This window comes from Anomaloglossus baeobatrachus, chromosome 2, assembly GCF_048569485.1.
Source record: "Anomaloglossus baeobatrachus isolate aAnoBae1 chromosome 2, aAnoBae1.hap1, whole genome shotgun sequence".
Lineage (NCBI taxonomy): Eukaryota > Metazoa > Chordata > Amphibia > Anura > Aromobatidae > Anomaloglossus > Anomaloglossus baeobatrachus.
The window spans coordinates 626,844,247-626,863,676 of record NC_134354.1 but is presented as its reverse complement, the minus strand read 5'-3'; the positions used below and the strand labels follow the sequence as shown (position 1 = coordinate 626,863,676).

Sequence of the window (19,430 nt, the reverse complement as noted above, 5' to 3'; positions counted from 1 at the left end):
GTGTTAAATAAATAAAGGCTGGATACAGCCTTAGGGGACCTTAGAACGTCTTGTTTTTTTCTGAGCAACTGGAGGCTTTGGAGTACTTTCAATTCAAGGCACATAGATTTTCTACTTGGCAAATTTTCCAAGCAAACTCGACAAACCTAGTGAATTCAAATTTCAGAAGATTCAGTCGTCACTAGTATATGGTAACAAATGCAGCCTACAGGTAGGAAACATCCAATGTTCCATATGGCAAATCTACATCTTATTCTCATTAGACATATGCACTCAAAAATACAATAATTTTAGGAAAGGGAAAAGTCACTGACAGCTCATACTAATTTAATGTTCTTAAGTCTGTATTTCCTTTAAGTTCATACCTGATCCACAGACAACAAACACAAACAATGCCAGTAGCCAAGGTCCTACAGGATATTTCTCTTCTTGTGGTCTCTATAATTTGGAAAAAAAGAATGTATGCTTTTTATTTTTCGGAGAAATACAATTTTTACACTCAAATTCTACAAGTTGTGAATAAAAAAACTACTATTATGTGTGTAATGAATAGCTTCTCTAACAGTAATATACAAGAGTAAGTAGACCATTAATGGTAATTGGTCTTTTGTGTGAAATTATTGACCTTTTTTTAAGGCGTTTTCCACTTCTAAAAAGTGGTCCTAAAAATGTATTATTACTTTAATTGGGCAATGGTTTTCATATTATGATCTTTACTTTATCAAAATAGTAAATTAATAATTTTGTAATTTTCACACTCTCCACTGGGCCATGGCTACTTATTATCAGACGCAGGATTACAATGACAGATAGCACTTCTATAAACAGCTGATAACATAGGACCCATCAATCACAATAGGAGAGCACAAGGTTTAAAGGCCCCGTTACACGCAACCGTACCCCAGCGACATCATTGTGTGTGACACGTACAAACGACCACTAACGATGTAAAATACTCACCAAATCGTTGATTGTTGACACGTCGTCCATTTCCCAAATGTCATTGCTCGTGCAGGACGCAGGTTGTTCATCGTTCCTGAGGCAGCACACATCGCTACGTGTGACACCCCAGGAACGACGATCAACACCGTACATGCATCCTCCGGCAACGAGGTGGGCATGACTTTCTGCGGCTGCTCTCCGCCCCTCCACTTCAATTGGACGCCTGCCGTGTGATGTCGATGTGACACCGCACAAATCGCCCCCTTAAAATAGATAGCTGAGAAAATGTGGAAAAGAAGCGCACATAGGGTTTTACCCGATATAGGGTTAACGCAGGGAATGGGACAGGTGCTCACCTGTTGTAGTTGTGACAGGCACAACTCCTTAAAGGTAAATTAGGAATAGAAAGGTGGTAAGCAGCAGCCCCGATGCAAGCGGTGAAATATAAAAACTGGTTTTAAGAGAAAACGGGTTAAATGCTGCGCTAAAAACCACAGATCCAGGATGTATGGTGAATTCCTTTTTCTTTATTTTCACAGGTCAACGTGTTTCAAAGACATCTCAGTCTTCTTCATCAGGACAAACATAAAAGGATGCCGTTCCTTTTATGTTTGTCCTGATGAAGAAGACGGAGATGTCTTTGAAACACGTTGACCTGTGAAAATAAAGAAAAAGGAATTCACCATACATCCTGGATCTGTGGTTTTTAGCGCAGCATTTAACCCTTTTCTCTTAAAAGCAGTTTTTATATTTCACCCTTAGAAAAGAGGCTGTTTGCCGGCCAGCAAACAGCCTCTTTTCTAAGGGGGCGGTTTGTGCGGCGTCACGGTGACATCGCTAGGCAGGTAAGTACGTGTGACGGCTCCCAGCGATATTGTGCACCACAGACAGTGATTAGCCCGTGACTCACAAACGACGGGGGCGGATGCTTTCACGAGCGTCATCGCTAGCAATGTCACTGCGTGTAAAGCTCCCTTTACACTTCAATACAAAAGATTCGGTCAGGATTGTGACTATGTACATGTGTTGTTTCCTGACACAATAGAATGATTAAAGGCTGCTTTACACCTTACAATTAGACATGCGATCTCGTATGCGATGTGACACGCCCCCATCGTATGTGCGGCACGTTCAATTTGTTGCCCGTGTCGCACAAACAATTAAAAGCCGTCACACGTACTTACCTTCCATACGACCTCGCTGTGGGCGGTGAACATCCACTTCCTGAAGGGGGAGGGACGTTCGGCGTCACAGCGACGTCAAACAGCGGCAGGCCAATAGAAGCGGAGGGGCGGAGAGGAGCGGGACATAAACATCCCGCCCACCTCCTTCCTTCCGCATTGCCGGCGGGACGCAGGTAAGATGTGTTCATCGTTCCCGAGGTGTCACACACTGCGATGTGTGCTGCCTCGGGAACATTGAACAATCGGGCGTTCAATTTTTAGCTTTTGAACGACGTGTATGCAATCAACGGTTTTTCGTTCAATCCGAATCGCACATAGGTGTCACATGCAGCTACGTCACTAACGATGCCGGATGTGCGTCACTTACGACGTGACCCCGCCGAGACATCGTTAGATAAATTGTAGCGTGTAAAGCCCGCTTAAGTCTAAAATTTCCCCAATGGCTAGTGTGAAAATTGCAAAATTTGTTTCTATTATTTTTAGTATAGATTGTGACATGTAAAAAAAAAAATACATTGCCAGAGATTTTTACACAATAAGATCTCCTTAAGGATCGGACGATTATTTTTGCTTTTCCTTCCCCTTATTCCAAGAGCCATAACGTTTTTATTTTTCTGTCCATATAGTGGTGTGAGGGCTTGTTTTTTGGGATGAATTGGATGTTTGAATAAAACAATCTATTTTATCACATGATGTAATGTGAAGCAGGTAAAAAATTCCAAGTGTGGTGAAATAGCAAAAAAAAGTGAAATTCTGCAATTGTTTTTTGGGTTTTTTATTTAGAATACTCATTGTACCATAAAACTGACCTAACAGTATGATTTCCCGTGTCAGTACAATTATGTAGATACCATACTGTGACAGCCAGGGGTGTCATGCAGACATCCAACCGCTGCCACCAATCTGTGACAAAACTGCACCTTGCAGCCCTGCCCTGACGTCTCTAATATGTAAGAGCCACGCAATACGGCCTCATCACTTCCACCAAAAAGTGACGTTCCGCACCCCAAGGGGTACGTAAAGTCATCTTGGCGCAATGTTACACTGACACCCCCTGTCCACGTGGGTACATGGAGGCATGGGGTGGGAGACAGAGTGGCCACTCAACCTCCGGCGCGCCACCCCACTTACTCACAACCCTGACAGGCTGACACACTCTTTCCACTAGCCCCAGTGAAACAGGGCTCTACCAACCCAGTAGTTTGCCACCAGTTCCTCGTTAGATATGTTAGATATAAGCCAGGTCCGTTAGGAGGATTATATCGGGCCAGAAACCAGCCCAGGTAGCATGTAATATTAAACCGAGCACATGGTCATGGGATTCATGGCTCGAGATAAAAGAGCAACCCAGGATTAAATTATATATTTCAAGGCACTCTAAATAAAACAATATATACATGAGAAATTTCCAGAGATAATTAATGATCAGAAATGCAGATAAAAGTAAAATATAGGTGTGTAAGCAGATGTACATATAAATTAGTTACCCTTTCCTTGTGACGAGGCCTTGTGCTGGCTCTGTACATGGGATGTGCTGTGGAGCCAATAGTATCCTTGGTACTCCCCACAATTTTGCTGGACATGACGTCCCTGAGAACAATGCCTCCAAAATGTCCGTTTTGGTTTTTAATAATACATGTACCTCCCACATACAGCCCACCTGGTGACCTATGATAGAGCTGGACATGGGATGTGCCTTCAGGTTCCAGAGAATTATGAAATGGCAGCTTTCCTCACATCTCCACCTCTGAGCGTCCCACGTCTAAGATATTACCATCATGTTTTTTCTATTATGACTTTAGTTATCCATAGCTAGGAAACATGATGTATTTATTGTGTTCCAGAAGCTAGTTATTAATTATGATGTGTTATGCACATCCCTCAATTAAGGTAAAATATGTGTGACGTGCGTCCTTCTGTCCTGAGACCAGAAATATGCCTGCCATATTTGTGGAAGTTATGCACACCCCAATTTTATATTTTTTACCTGGGCGCCTGTCTGTCTGCAGGTCCCCTTTGAAGCTTCTCTGGAACTGACAATCACCTACCCACTTCCCTAACTGAATTACTTTTGTCACCAGGGGCTTCTGGGCTTCTTCCTCACTATAAGTAACTTTCACTCCTTATCATTTTGTCCAGAATGGAGGTATTGGATTTCAACCTGAAAAGGGTGACCTCTAGATGCAGGTCAGGATGTGTGGAAATATGTATGATTGGCAGGTGGACTGGCATGTATGGATATTACATATTCCTCACCCTCACATATACAGTTTTTTTTATTTAAGTAGTGAAAAAATATTTGGAAATTTTGAAAAAAAAAATAAAAAAATCTTGCTTGTTTTATGACTTTCCAAGGTCCATAACATTTTCAATTTTGGGGATATGGAGTTGTGTGAGGTCTTGATTTTTGCTCCCCGATTTAATGTTTTTGTTATATTATTTTACAGTATACGTGTTATTTATTCACCTATTATTACATTCTTTTCTGTTGTTGCAGCTGCTGAAAAACTTTAATTCTGTCATTTTGATTTTTTTTCTCGTCACACTGTTTATAAATTGCATACTTTGTTTTATATTTTGATAGATTGGACTTTTAGATTGGATTTTGATAGATTGGACTCCACCCGCAGCTGTTAGAGGTAGATGAAGGCTGAATGATTCAATCTTCATCTGCATGGAAAGATGTGGGTTCAGATTGCAAGATCACATCAAAGGCAGAGATATAATTTATGACGTGCATTGCACGTCATTTGTCATTAAGGGTAGCACAAAAAACTGATTTAAACAATACAGAATTTTGATGATTAAAGTTGCCATACACATAAATAGATAGACAAAAAAGATGGTTGATCTTTAAGCAACCATTGGAAGGACAATTGCTTGATAATGTTGATACAGCCATAGATATTTTAGTCTAAAGGCTGCTTTACACACAACGATATCGCTAGCAATCTTGTTAGCGATGTGACACGCCCATATCGTTGTTACGATTTGCCAAGATCACTCATAGGTCGTTTCGTAGCGGTCACACGTACACATCTCACAAACGACGCTACATCGTTCAGCAATATATTGTTTGAACAAGGTGGTCGTGTGGATGTTGTTCGTCGTTGGCAGGGTGTCAAACGTAGCAATATGTCTGCTGCGTTCCAAATGACGAACAATATTTTGAAACTGAACGACGTGTGAATGATCAACGATTTTCACCCTATTTGCGATCGTTCGGAGTCGCACGTAGTAGGTGTCACACGCAACGACGTCGCTAATGATGACGGAAGTGCATCACGAAAACCGTGACCCTGACAACATATCGTCAAATAAATCATAGCGTGTAAAGCGGCCTTAAGTTAGTCATTACAAAATGTTTAAAATTAGCTTAAATGTGTTCAACACCAGATAAAGGAACTTTCCAGAAATGTTTCCAGAAAAATCTTTTATTGACTATTGACTGTAGAATGACAATTTTATAAACAGCTGACATTTTTGCAGTCTATGGCAGTCTGGCATTAGTTCCCCAAAATGGTTGATCATTGTTGAATTTCACTCAATCAATGATCGTTTTGAATTAAATATTCCATTTAGATCTACTTTAGACAAACATGTATGGTCATCTTTGAGAAAGATGGGTAATAATAAACAGTATGCCATTACAGCTCCCTTTAGTTGACAATAAAATTTCAACATCTATTTGTCAGCAGCTATTCTTCCCAACCTCCCCATACACTTTCCTACTTGGTTTTGCTCAACATGTATATATGTTGTCAATGGGAAAAGATGAGTAAGCTGATCTTTCCAGAGAACAAAAGGACTGAGCGGGATCAACCAACCGAAGACTAATGAATTTGGGCACCTTTTAATCTATGTTTCTTAACTGCAGTCCTTAAATAACCTAGCCAGGTTTAATGTTTCATGTTTCAGGATCTCAGTGTTGTACGTGGATTGCCACAGGTGTTCTCTCTGTGGAATTTGCTCATCTCATGACTTGTTTGTATAGTTAGTTAAATGAAACACAGGCTAATAGTTCTTGTACACAAATGTATTTTGAAAATGGTTAAGGACTTATACTCAGGAATGGGATTCAACTGGTTCACTCAAGCCGTTTGTTAAATTGACAGCTGGTTCTGCAACTGGAAGAATGCAGGATTTTAACCTGCTCCAATGCTTCCTGGATTCAATTATGTTTGTACAAATATAAAATAAAACTGATCAGCATCTCCAAGAATATTAAAGCTGTGAATATATGCAAGCTGAGACAACTAGTCAATATAACAAAAAAATGCAGCTGCACTCTCAAATGCTATAATACGAAAACATTGAATATAAATTGGAATTGTATTACTGCTAAAGAAAGTATGATAAAAAATGAGGTACATACAGTTAGGTCCAGAAATATTTGGACAGTGACACAAGTTTTGTTATTTTAGCTGTTTACAAAAACATGTTCAGAAATACAATTATATATATAATATGGGCTGAAAGTGCACACTCCCAGCTGCAATATGAGAGTTTTCACATCCAAATCGGAGAAAGGGTTTAGGAATCATAGCTCTGTAATGCATAGCCTCCTCTTTTTCAAGGGACCAAAAGTAATTGGACAAGGGACTCTAAGGGCTGCAATTAACTCTGAAGGCGTCTCCCTCATTAACCTGTAATCAATGAAGTAGTTAAAAGGTCTGGGGTTGATTACAGGTGTGTGGTTTTGCATTTGGAAGCTGTTGCTGTGACCAGACAACATGCGGTCTAAGGAACTCTCAATTGAGGTGAAGCAGAACATCCTGAGGCTGAAAAAAAAGAAAAAATCCATCAGAGAGATAGCAGACATGCTTGGAGTAGCAAAATCAACAGTCGGGTACATTCTGAGAAAAAAGGAATTGACTGGTGAGCTTGGGAACTCAAAAAGGCCTGGGCGTCCACGGATGACAACAGTGGTGGATGATCGCCGCATACTTTCTTTGGTGAAGAAGAACCCGTTCACAACATCAACTGAAGTCCAGAACACTCTCAGTGAAGTAGGTGTATCTGTCTCTAAGTCAACAGTAAAGAGAAGACTCCATGAAAGTAAATATAAAGGGTTCACATCTAGATGCAAACCATTCATCAATTCCAAAAATAGACAGGCCAGAGTTAAATTTGCTGAAAAACACCTCATGAAGCCAGCTCAGTTCTGGAAAAGTATTCTATGGACAGATGAGACAAAGATCAACCTGTACCAGAATGATGGGAAGAAAAAAGTTTCGAGAAGAAAGGGAACGGCACATGATCCAAGGCACACCACATCCTCTGTAAAACATGGTGGAGGCAACGTGATGGCATGGGCATGCATGGCTTTCAATGGCACTGGGTCACTTGTGTTTATTGATGACATAACAGCAGACAAGGGTAGCTGGATTAATTCTGAAGTGTACCGGGATATACTTTCACCCCAGATTCAGCCAAATGCCGCAAAGTTGATCGGACGGCGCTTCATAGTACAGATGGACAATGACCCCAAGCATACAGCCAAAGCTACCCAGGAGTTCATGAGTGCAAAAAAGTGGAACATTCTGCAATGGCCAAGTCAATCACCAGATCTTAACCCAATTGAGCATGCATTTCACTTGCTCAAATCCAGACTTAAGACGGAAAGACCCACAAACAAGCAAGACCTGAAGGCTGCGGCTGTAAAAGCCTGGCAAAGCATTAAGAAGGAGGAAACCCAGCGTTTGGTGATGTCCATGGGTTCCAGACTTAAGGCAGTGATTGCCTCCAAAGGATTCGCAACAAAATATTGAAAATAAAAATATTTTGTTTGGGTTTGGTTTATTTGTCCAATTACTTTTGACCTCTTAAAATGTGGAGTGTTTGTAAAGAAATGTGTACAATTCCTACAATTTCTATCAGATATTTTTGTTCAAACATTCAAATTAAACATTACAATCTGCACTTGAATTCTGTTGTAGAGGTTTCATTTCAAATCCAATGTGGTGGCATGCAGAGCCCAACTCGCGAAAATTGTGTCACTGTCCAAATATTTCTGGACCTAACTGTAGCATACAAATTGGCCAATTAATGAGAGCCCAACAGCCAGAGACGAGGTGTATCCCTTTGTTGGGACCTGAACCTTACATGCCTCTACCGGGGCTGAAAGCCTACATTTTTGAGGGCAGGCAGAATCCAGCTCTAATTAAAAATGTCCTAGACTGATAAGTGAAGTGTTCGTTCAGAAGGAAGTATACTATAAATATCAAAAAACAGACCAACACCTCCAAGAATAAGACAAGTGTGAACAGGTACAAGCCGAGACAACTAGTCAAAATAACCAAAAAAAATGCAGCTGCACTTGGAAATGCATTACTTCTATAAAAACTGTCGTACTTAGAGCACAAATTGGCCAATCCATTGACCAATATCATTGTTGGGACCCTAAGCTTATATGCCTCTATCCAGCCTGAAAGCCTACAATTTTAAAGGCAGGATCCAGCCCAACAGTTTAGGACATTTTTAATTAGAGCTTGATCCTGTCTGCCCTTCAAATTATAGGCTTTTAGCCCGAATCGAGGCATATAAGGTTAGGGTCCCAGAAAAGCGGTATTCCTTGTCAATGGCTCCTGTGCTCTCATGAATTGTGCAATTTGTGTGCTAAGTAATTCATTTTTTTACATAGCTTCTACAGTAGTAATTAGTGATGGGCAGACCCGGACTGTAAAAGTCTGGCTCCGCGCGGTTTCAAAGGTACCCGGGTGCTGGACCCAGGCCTGGGATTTCGGGTATTGATCCGGATCCAGCACTGAGGAAATGAAACAAAAAAAAAGGAAAAATAAAGAAAAGAATTAAGCAAGTGCTTCATACTTACCGAGGCTCCGGCATGGCTATACACTGCTCCCGCTGCCTCTGCTTCACTTCCTCGGATGCTCATTATTGTTCTTCCATATGCACTTCTTTCCCTGCTTTACCAACCCACCAGCCATCCTGGCTTCTGTGACTGGTTGCTGTCATACACGCCCACAGCCTGTGTGACAGCGTCTGACTGCAACCAATCACAACCCACAGCCGTGCACTTATCTTGGCTGTGTATCAAAATAAGAGGAACCACGTGTGTTTTTTTTAAATTTAAATAAATAATTGTAAAAAACGGTGTGTGGGCTGGGGGCCGGTATTCTCAGGATGGGGAAACCCAGCCTAATAATAGTAGCCATTAGATACGACAAGCCCAGTGCTTTACCCAGCTCTTCCCGATTGCCCTGATGTAGTGGAAATCAGGGTAATATAAGGGATTAGTAGCAGCCCACAGCTGTCACTAAGTCCTAGATTAGTAATGGCAGATGTCTATGAGATACCCCCATCACTAATCTGTTAGTGAAAGTAAATAAACACAAACAGAAAAAAATCCTTTATTTGGAATAAAAGACAAAAAAACACCCTCTTTCATCAATTTATTAATCTCCAAAACACCCCTGCAGGTCCTTCATAATCCACAAGAGGTTCCACAACAATCCTGGCTCTATACAGCTGAACTCATATCGTGCGGCCATAGAAAACTGACCTCCCTCTGTGAGCGTCAGGCAGAGAATGAGCCGTGTGATTAATGGTAACTTCACTCAGGTGATTTGCAGTCACATCACATCCTCCACCTGTGACCGCAAATAGCTGGGTGACATCACCGCTGATCATGGATCAGTCTCTTCCTCTGCAGTCACGGCGCGCGGTCATTGTTCTTTGGCTGCGCGCTGTAATTTTAGCTGTAGCAGACCTAAATTTTGTGAGACTTCGTGAGGATTACGTCGCACCTGAAGGGGTGTTTTTAAAGTGGTGAAAGAGGGTGTTTTTTTGTTTTTTATTCTAAATAAAGTATTTTTTTTGGTGTGTTTATTTACTTTCACTTACAGATTAGTGATGGGAGGGTCTCATAGATGCTTACTAACTTAGTGGCAGCTGTGGGTTGACATTAACCTCTTATATTACCACGATTGCCACCGCACCAGGACAGTCAAGAAGAGCCAGGTAAAGTGCCGATCTTGTCGCATCTAATGGATGCAACAATCCAGGGCGGCTGCAGGCTGCTGTTTTTAGGCTGGGTCTCCCCAACCTGAGAATACCAACCCCCAGCTGTCTGGCTTTATCTTGGCTGGGTATCAAATTGGGAGGGACTGCATGACATTTTCTTAAAATTATTTATTTAAATCATTTAAAAATGCGGTTCCTCCGATTTTGATACACAGCCAAGATAAGCGTCTGCCTGAGGGCTGCAGCCTGTAGCCGTGGGCTTTATCTGTGCTGGTATCATAATATAGGGGGAGCCTATGGCAAGTGTTTTATTTATTTTTATACCATGATAGATGCACATAGCATCTGTGATTGTAAGCTTCAGACATGCTGTCACTCAGGGTAGGGGCATGTCTGACTGCAACCAATCACAGGCATCGGTGGGCGGGGAAAGCAGTGCATATTCAATGAGCCTAATGAGTGGCACCAGAAGTGAATGCATAGCCTGGGATGGGATCAGTGTACAGCGCGCTTGCTCCCATCCCCCTATCCCTTCTATCATCATTTTTAATTTCCAGGTTATGGTCCCCATAGACTTATTTGGGGACCAGAATCCAGAACTGGATTTAAGAAACCAGATCACCGAGATCAGCCGATCTCAGTTATATGTGAGTCCGCTCATCACTAGCAGTAATGCAATTCTAATTTCCTATATTCAATGTTTACATATTACATTATTCCAGAATGCAGCTGTATTTTTTTTTGTTATATCAATTGTTTGTCTCATTAAGATAATTGAAGATATCAGCGTTTCATAACTGCAGGGGCTGAGGGAGGAGAGGAAAAATAGACATAACATGAAGTGGAGACACTGGAGGTCATCATAGTTCATAAGGCAGGAATAGCGTGGAGGGGGACAGTGTATTGGCCTTAGCTTATGAAGGAAGATGAAGTGGCATCTTAATTTAAAAGGGACAGTGCAATGGTTATAGTTCATAAGGGGGAATTTTGTGACATTTATAGTTCATAAGGGGGTATGTTGCAGTAATTGTTATATTTAGATCATAATGGTGGAGAGTGTGATGGTTACTAATCATAAGGAGAAGACGTTGTGTCATGTATGGTTGATAGGAGTGCATGGCATGGTGGTTATTGTCCATGAGGTGGAGTAGTGTGGTGGTTATACTTATAAGAAGAAATGTGACATTCAGAGGGGGCAGCTAGTGTGGTGGTTATAGTCCATAAGGGAAATTGTGTGGCAGCTATAAGTCATATCTTGTGTGGACAGTGTAATAATGGTTATAATTCTTGAAGGGGACATTGTGGTGGTTTATGTTTATAAGGCTGGACAGTGAAGCACTTATAGTTCTTAAAGGAAAACATTGTAGCATAGTTCATATAGGACAGATGGTGTGGCAGTTATAGCTTATAAGGGGAGACATGGCATCATGCTTCATAAAGCAGACAGTATGGTGGTTACAGTTTATAAGGGTGGTAAGTGTTGCAGATATTGTTTGTAATGGCAGATGGGGTAGCAAATATTGTTAATAAAGGTGGACTATGTGGCAGTTCAAGTTCATAAAGGAGTTGCTGTAGCAGTTATGGATCATAAGCATGAACAATGTAAATATTAAAATTCATAAGGATAGATGTTTGTTTCAATTATAATTTGTAAGGGCAGACAATGTGGCAGGTTATAGTTCATAAGTGTGGATGGTATGGCAGTTGTAGTTCATAAGTGTGGATGTGTGGTAGTTATACAATTTTAGGCAGGTAAAAATGTTTCAAAATAGGAATGATTTCAAAAATAGCATAGTTAATAGTTTATGATCAATTAACTTAATGCACATGAATGAATAAAAGAGAACTATAAATCCACATTACATTGTGTGCCCACAGCTTGTCTTCAAAACAACATCAAGGCATCAACTCTTCGAGTTATACTGGCACGCAGTTTAAAAAAAATTATTAGGGAGGTTGTTCCAAACATCTTTGAGATTAATCCTTAGGTCTTCTCGGAATGTAGCTTGGGTTAATCCTACTCCATCATGTAATACCATCAGGTTGATGTCTAATTGTTCCAAATCTGGTCATTGTTATTTGGCCCTTTCCATCCTAAAAATACCAGCTACTCAGTGACACTCAACGACACTGATGAGAGTTGTCATCAGTACCCAGTGCTTGTTAATAGCTGTACTTAACTGATAGTCACTGTCGCTGGAGCTGCATTTGGTAATCATGGACTATGATGGAGGAGCTTCATGAGAACATTTTTGGCAATAAATTGGTGAACAAGGGATAGTGTGGGGCAGTTTTTATTAAAATAAACTATATATTTTTATTCAGGGGACACTATAATAAAGCTCCATTTAAATAATACATCTCATATAAGGTTTATGTATGTAAATATTTAGTTATGATACTGACTGCATCTAATGATGGGGACTGACCTGACATTGCAATTAATTACTCTGCTGAGCTTTGAGCTGTATTCATGTATTGATGGTGGTTCTCGTGCTGTGTTCCTATACTGATGACAGTCCTGGTGCTGTATTCATGTACTGATGGTGGTTCTGGTGCTGTATTCATATAATGATGATGATAATTCTGATTATTATGAACATAAACACTCTCACACAAGGGTAAAAGAAAGGTAGAGGACCAATTACAGGGAGACAACGCACCCACACCCAACTGATCCCTGTACAGACTAGAAAGACCCTAGCCACACAACTAAAAACACCACCCCAGACCTGACTCCCTAAAAGACCATAAAGGGTTTTTTTGTACCTCTTGCCACACACTACTTACAAGGGGAGTGGGTGATGTGCAGAAAGGTACAAAAATCCAGAGTGAAAAAAACTAAAACATATTCCTATAAAGTGAAAGGAATAGGTTCTGGAAAAGAAAACAAACGGACTCACAGCAGAAACTGAACTGGTGTTTACCCAAAGGTAAATGCCTAAGCTGAAGGACTGGAGCCCCTAAAACCAAGTCCGTCTACAGCTATAGACAACAATGAAGTGCTGGGAAAGGTGAACATATATAACCAACCCAGAATGTAATAGGGCAGACTAAAATTGGAAAATGAGAAACACATGGACAGGAATAAACAACGAAGGGAGAACAAAGACATTAGGAACTATTCGCATTTGGACAGGGAAGACAAGGCAATAGCCCAGCAGACAGAGGAACAAACCATGCAACAACAGGTCACCAGATCGAATTCCTAAACCGAACCATGAAACTGATTCTTTATTTATGGTTGTTCGGGTTGTGCTTTCATGTACTGATGATGGTTCCAGTGTTGTATTCATGTACTGATGGTAGATCAGTGATGATTTTATTTACTGATCATAGTTCTGGTGATCTATTCTGGTGATATTGATTACACAGGTATGCGACTAAAAAGCTGTTTGATTATTTTCATCTAATTTCCATGTGTGCTGAAAATGAAAAAAATATTGAAAACAATCCTGGACGTCAGGATTTGCTACAAAATGTAAAATTCTCTTCAAATTTAGTAAATTTTTCATAATTTTTTTTAGGGTTTTGAAAGTCAAAATTACTATTAATTAATTCACATCAATGCATTGAAGATATATAATGCCAAAAAAATATAACTTTCAAAGAAAAGAACTTTCAGAGTGAGCTAATGAAACCAGCATCAACATTTTGCAAGCTGAATGAGCGGGCTCTGACATGCCTGGGGGTTGTTTCAATTGTTTTAACTTTGTTCTCGCCTGTTCACACTTTTTAATATCAGTTCATGTTACCTCTTCATATTCAACCGTGTTTCCCAAAATTAGCATTATGGCTCAGTGAAAGTGTATTAATTCGCTTGACAGTTTCTGTTACATTTGTGGTGAATATACAGTGTTGAAGCAATAGCTGAATATTACAGACTTTGTGAAAAAAGTATACTTCACATATTTCGGACTAAAGCTTGGAGATCAAGATAAAGCTTGGGCGCCTCATAAAGTGTGCAAATGGTGTGTTGAGGACCTCCGAAATTGGTTCAAGGGTAAGAAAAAAGCTTTCCGTTATGGGATTCCTATAGTATGGCGAGAGTAAAAGAACCATAGTGACGATTGGTACTTTTGTTCATGCGATGTGAAAGGGTATAATTCAAAATGGAAGCATTCCATTTCATACCCCAAAATTCACTCAGCAATTTGTCCCATCCCCCATGGCACAGATATACCAGTACCCAAGGCCCCTGCTACCTTGGAAGAGATAACTATGTCCGATGAAGGTGGAGTCATACCTGAACCAGATGAATCAAGTTCTGACTTTGAAGATGACACAAGACCAAAATTGTTTTCCCAGGAGGAGATGAATGATTTGGTAAGAGACTTAAATCTTCCCAAAGATGCCACTGAGTTACTCGGCTCAGGGCTCAAAAGCAAGAATTTATTATTGCCAGAAGTGTCTTTTTCATGGTTCAGACATTATGAAGACGAGTTCGTTCCTTACTTTGCCCAGGAAGATAAGTTGGTTTATTGTATCGATGTCGAAGGTTTGATGGGTCAATTAAAAATCCAATATGATTCAGCACAATGGCGTCTTTTTATAGATTCTTCAAAAAGAAGTCTCAAAGAAGTTTTACTCCACAACAGCGGTTTTTATGCTTCCATCCCTGTATGTCATTCCGTACACCTCAAGGAAACCTACAAGAACTTGGAATTGGTTCTTCGTAAACTTAAATATGAAGACCACGGTTGGCAAGTGTGCGGGGATTTGAAAGTTTTGTGCATGCTGCTCGGGCAACAAACTGGGTATGCCAAATACCCTTGTTTCCTGTGTCTATGGGACAGTCGAGACTGACAAAAATCACTGGACCAAGAAGAATTGGCAGCCGAGGGTGCTCACAGTTGGTGAAAAAAATGTCCTCCGAGAAACTTTGGTTCCTCCCCATAAAGTTCTTCTACCACCTCTCCATATCAAATTGGGATTGATGAAGCAATTTGTAAAATCACTTCCAAAAGATGGAGGATGCTTCAAATACTTGGTCGCCAAGTTTCCAGGCCTCTCGGAGGCAAAATTGAAGGAAGGTGTGTTCGTCGGACCAGACATTAGAAGGCTTATTAATCAAAAAAATACCTTTGAAAAAGGTGATTTAATATGGAATATTTTGATTAATCATTAGGCTTATAGCTGATCAAGAGTTTATCAATACCACGACACATCCTCAAAAAGAAGGGTGGATTGCATTTAAAGAGGTTGTAGAAAAATTTTTAGGCAATAACAAAGACCCTGACTACAAACAAATCGTCGGACAAATGCTGAAAGCATTTCAAGCTTTAGGTTGCCTGATGAGTTTGAAAGTGCATTTCCTCCATTCCCACCTCGACAACTTTTCTGAAAATTTGGGAGCTGTGAGTGAAGAGCAAGGTGAACGATTCCACCAGGACATTAAAAAGATGGAAAGAAGATACCAGGGAACATGGAGCATTAAAATGATGCCAGACTACTGTTGGACGCTTCACAGAGACATTACAGAAGCTACTCACAAGCGTAAATGTACCACGAGAAGCCTCACAGGGAAGAAGAATCGATTTTAGTGTGTGTTAGTGAGCTCATTGCAGTTAAAAAAATGATTTTCATGAAACATTTGTAATAAAAAATTAATTTTATGAGTCTATTTTCATTTATTTTGAGGTATCGTCTTATTTAACATAGCTACTTAAATTGTCAGAAAACGTGATGTCATTTTTGGATTCAGCGCACTCAAAAACATAAAAATTATGTGGAATAACCAAAACAGGTCTCGAAAAAATTTTTTTTGCAGACCTGTGTTATTGGACAAGGCAGCATTTTACTACATTATTCTTGCTGTTATTGGTTGCAGACTTCATTAAAGTATATCTAGGCCATAGGCCAATTCATGACAGTTAGTAAGCTGGATAGAAAATGTGTTTTCTGTCAAGTTTTCTTAGGCGGACACCATATGTACCAAATATTGCTCTGTACACATAGCACATGACAGGGCCTATAAGGCAACACTTGGTGGCTGTACTGCTCTGCTGTCTGAATGGGGCCTACCTGACTTGCCTGCTAAAATATAGTCAGGAATACAGCTTATTTACACTGCCACATGTAGCCCAATAATGAAGTTGTATAAGTCCCAAATGCTGCCAAATCTATCATACAACCTGTATGCACATGACTCTAATCAAGCACTAATCAAGCAGGAGCTCCAATTTTCATGGAGCATTTTCTTTACTTCTGCATGCTCCCATTTTCACGTGGAAACATACTGACAGATTATTCTGTTGGATTCCATACAAATCTGAATCAGAAAAATAATCCTGCATTTTCTTTTAACTAAAGCACAAGCATAAAGCTATTCTTCAGGGACAATCATGTAGACATGCAAATACTAATACCGAAACAAACAGTGTCAAAGGGTATCCCTTAAAGGTAAGGTATCGGGGTTTTTTATTTTTGTATTAAAAATAGTGATTATGAAATCAAGTATTTTTAATACAAAATGAAAATCGCTGCTTATTTAGTTTTTATTTAATTCTAATTTTACTGGAGGCACTGGGAGCTGCCATAGATTTGCTGTGTGTGTACCGACAGTTACTCCTTTATGGCAGCCCCTGTGCATAGAGAACAGTGGTCGGGATCCGACCCCATCAGTAGCGTTACAGTGGGCGTCTGCTGTGACCTGGACGCGCCCCCTGGGCTGGCCAGATCACAGCAGAGGGAGGAGATCAGCGCCATCATTGTGGAGCTCACAACCGGACCACCTCCCCTCCCCCCGTTACCGTCTCCGATGACACCCACTCCCTCCGCTCTCCCAAGCCCCCGTTCTGCCCTCGCTACTGCTAAAACCGCCCCTCCCCCACTGTTACCGTCTCCAATGACACCCCCTCCCTCCGCTCTACTCAGCCCCCGCTACTGCTACCGCCACCGCCCCTCCCCCCTGCCGTTACCGTCTCTAATGACACCCCCTCCCTCCGCTCTACCCAGCCCCCGCTCTGCCCGCCGCCGCTGCTGTGTGTGTGTGGGTGTGTGTGTGTGTGCGCCACTGCATGTGAGTACCACTGCATGTGAATACCACCGCTACTACCGTCTCCAAAATCCTATCCTGTGTGATACTGTCTGCAGGGCTGTGTATCTAATCCTTCTGTGTGAAACTGCTGAGCCGTGTATCTAATCCTATCCTGTGTGATACTGTCTGCAGGGCTGTGTATCTAATCCTATCCTGTGTGATACTGTCTGCACGGCTGTGCATCTAATCCTCTTCTGTGTGATACTGTCTGCTGAGCCGTGTATCTAATCCTATCCTGTGTGATACTGTCTGCTGAGCTATGTATCTAATCCTATCCTGTGTGGTACTGTCTGCAGGGCTGTGTATCTAATCCTCTTGTGTGATACTGTCTGCTGAGCCGTGTATCTAATCCTATCCTGTGTGATACTGTCTCCTGAGCCGTGTATCTAATCCTATCCTATGTGATACTGTCTGCAGGGCTGTGTATCTAATCCTCCTGTGTGATACTGTCTGCTGAGCCGTGTATCTAATCCTATCCTGTGTGATACTGTCTGCACAGCTGTGTATCTAATCCTATCCTGTATGATACTGTCTGCTGAGCCGTGTATCTAATCCTATCCTGTGTGATATTGTCTGCTGAGCCGTGTATCTAATCATATCCTGTGTGATACTGTCTGCTGAGCCATGTATCTAATCCTATCCTGTGTGGTACTGTCTGCAGGGCTGTGTATCTAATCCTCCTGTGAGATACTGTCTGCTGAGCCGTGTATCTAATCCTATCCTGTGTGATACTGTCTGCAGGGCTGTGTATCTAATCCTCCTGTGTGATACTGTCTGCTGAGCCGTGTATCTAATCCTATCCTGTGTGATACTGTCTGCACAGCTGTGTATCTAATCCTATCCTGTGTGATACTGTCTGCACGGCTGTGTATCTAATACTATCCTGTATGATACTGTCTGCTGAGCCGTGTATCTAATCCTAGCCTGTGTGATATTGTCTGCTGAGCCATGTATCTAATCATATCCTGTGTGATACTGTCTGCAGGGCCGTGTATCTAATCCTCTCCTGTATGATACTGTCTGCAGGGCTGTGTATCTAATTTTATCCTGTGTGATACTGTCTGCTGAGCTGTGTATCTAATCCTATCTTGTGTGATACTCCTGCTGTCCTTGGTGACGCTTTAGACATTTCTGGTCACCAACAAAATGGCTCTGCACTATGTCCCTACATGTCATTCTCTGTTATCTGTTGGAAACACTCAGAATAGAAGGGGGTCTGTGACATCACACACAGGAGAGCAGACTCCACCCACTTTACTGCAGCTGTAATGTGAGCTTTTTCTACAGTGGGATTTCTGTAGGATTTCAGAGGCTGCTCCCCCTAGTGTTTAACAGTGGAAAATATCAAACTTTTTAATTTTTTTTTTTATATTTTGCTCAATTAAAAGCAAATAATAATATTTAAACAAAACATTAAAACATTATTACTTTACATTTTTTCAGTTATTGAATTTTTTTTTTGACGACACCTTACCTTTAACTACTTATAATTTGAAGCTCAGCTTCCTTGCACGCGTTATATTAGGGAGCCATACAGCCTCTATGTGCTTCTATGCAAGTATCTGCGTGCATGCTGTCTTACAAAGTCCACAAGGGAGTTAATTCTGAAGAGGTTCAGAGGTTTCATGCAATAATAATGAGGTTCCAGAGACAGACTTCATGAGTGAGATACAGCTGAGCTTAAAGTAATAACTAGTTATGGGAGATCCCAACACACTGTGCTTGCGTCTTTCATTCACACGTGTTACATGGTTGATCCCAAAGGCACAACTTCATGCCTTTGCTTTACTAAAAAATAAAAGAAATTCCCAAGAGCTTGTTGTTTTTAACTTTCGCACATTCAGAGATAAGCTGGCCAAACAATAGTGTATCTATTTGGTTGTCTTATGTACTAGATTGTAAAGGGAATATGTCACCACTTTAACCTTTTTAAACTGTTAACATGGGCATACAGGATATACAATGCTGAAAAAAAAATCATACCTGTATGTCTCATATCGGATGCCTTGTTGTGCATAAATTATCTTTTATCACTTTATGTAAATTAGCTCTTCCAGGCTATGGGGCGGATGCTGTCTGGAAAATAACTCCAGTGTTTACTTTGAATAAAAGGGGCGTTAACAGTGCGATGTGTGATGGCCGCTCTCTACTCTCATTACAGAGTTGTATGTGATTATAACTAACACTTCTGCAGTTTCCTCTCAGCTTCAGCCTCCATCTCACAAGCAGACAGTGTTGCAAAATTGTTGCAATGAAGCAGAGCTCAGGGAGCTGCTAAAATG

General features: G+C 40.9%; 1 protein-coding gene across 1 annotated transcript in view; it reads right to left on the bottom strand.

The window, feature by feature from the left end:
* Positions 1-336: 336 nt before the first annotated feature.
* Positions 337-19,430, bottom strand: part of SERP2 (stress associated endoplasmic reticulum protein family member 2) — a 55,663-nt gene continuing 36,569 nt past the window's right edge. Inside the window, exon 2 of the mRNA XM_075333872.1 lies at positions 337-438. Within this exon, the coding sequence (XP_075189987.1) occupies positions 337-438 (102 nt within the window). The remainder of the gene's footprint in view (positions 439-19,430) is intronic.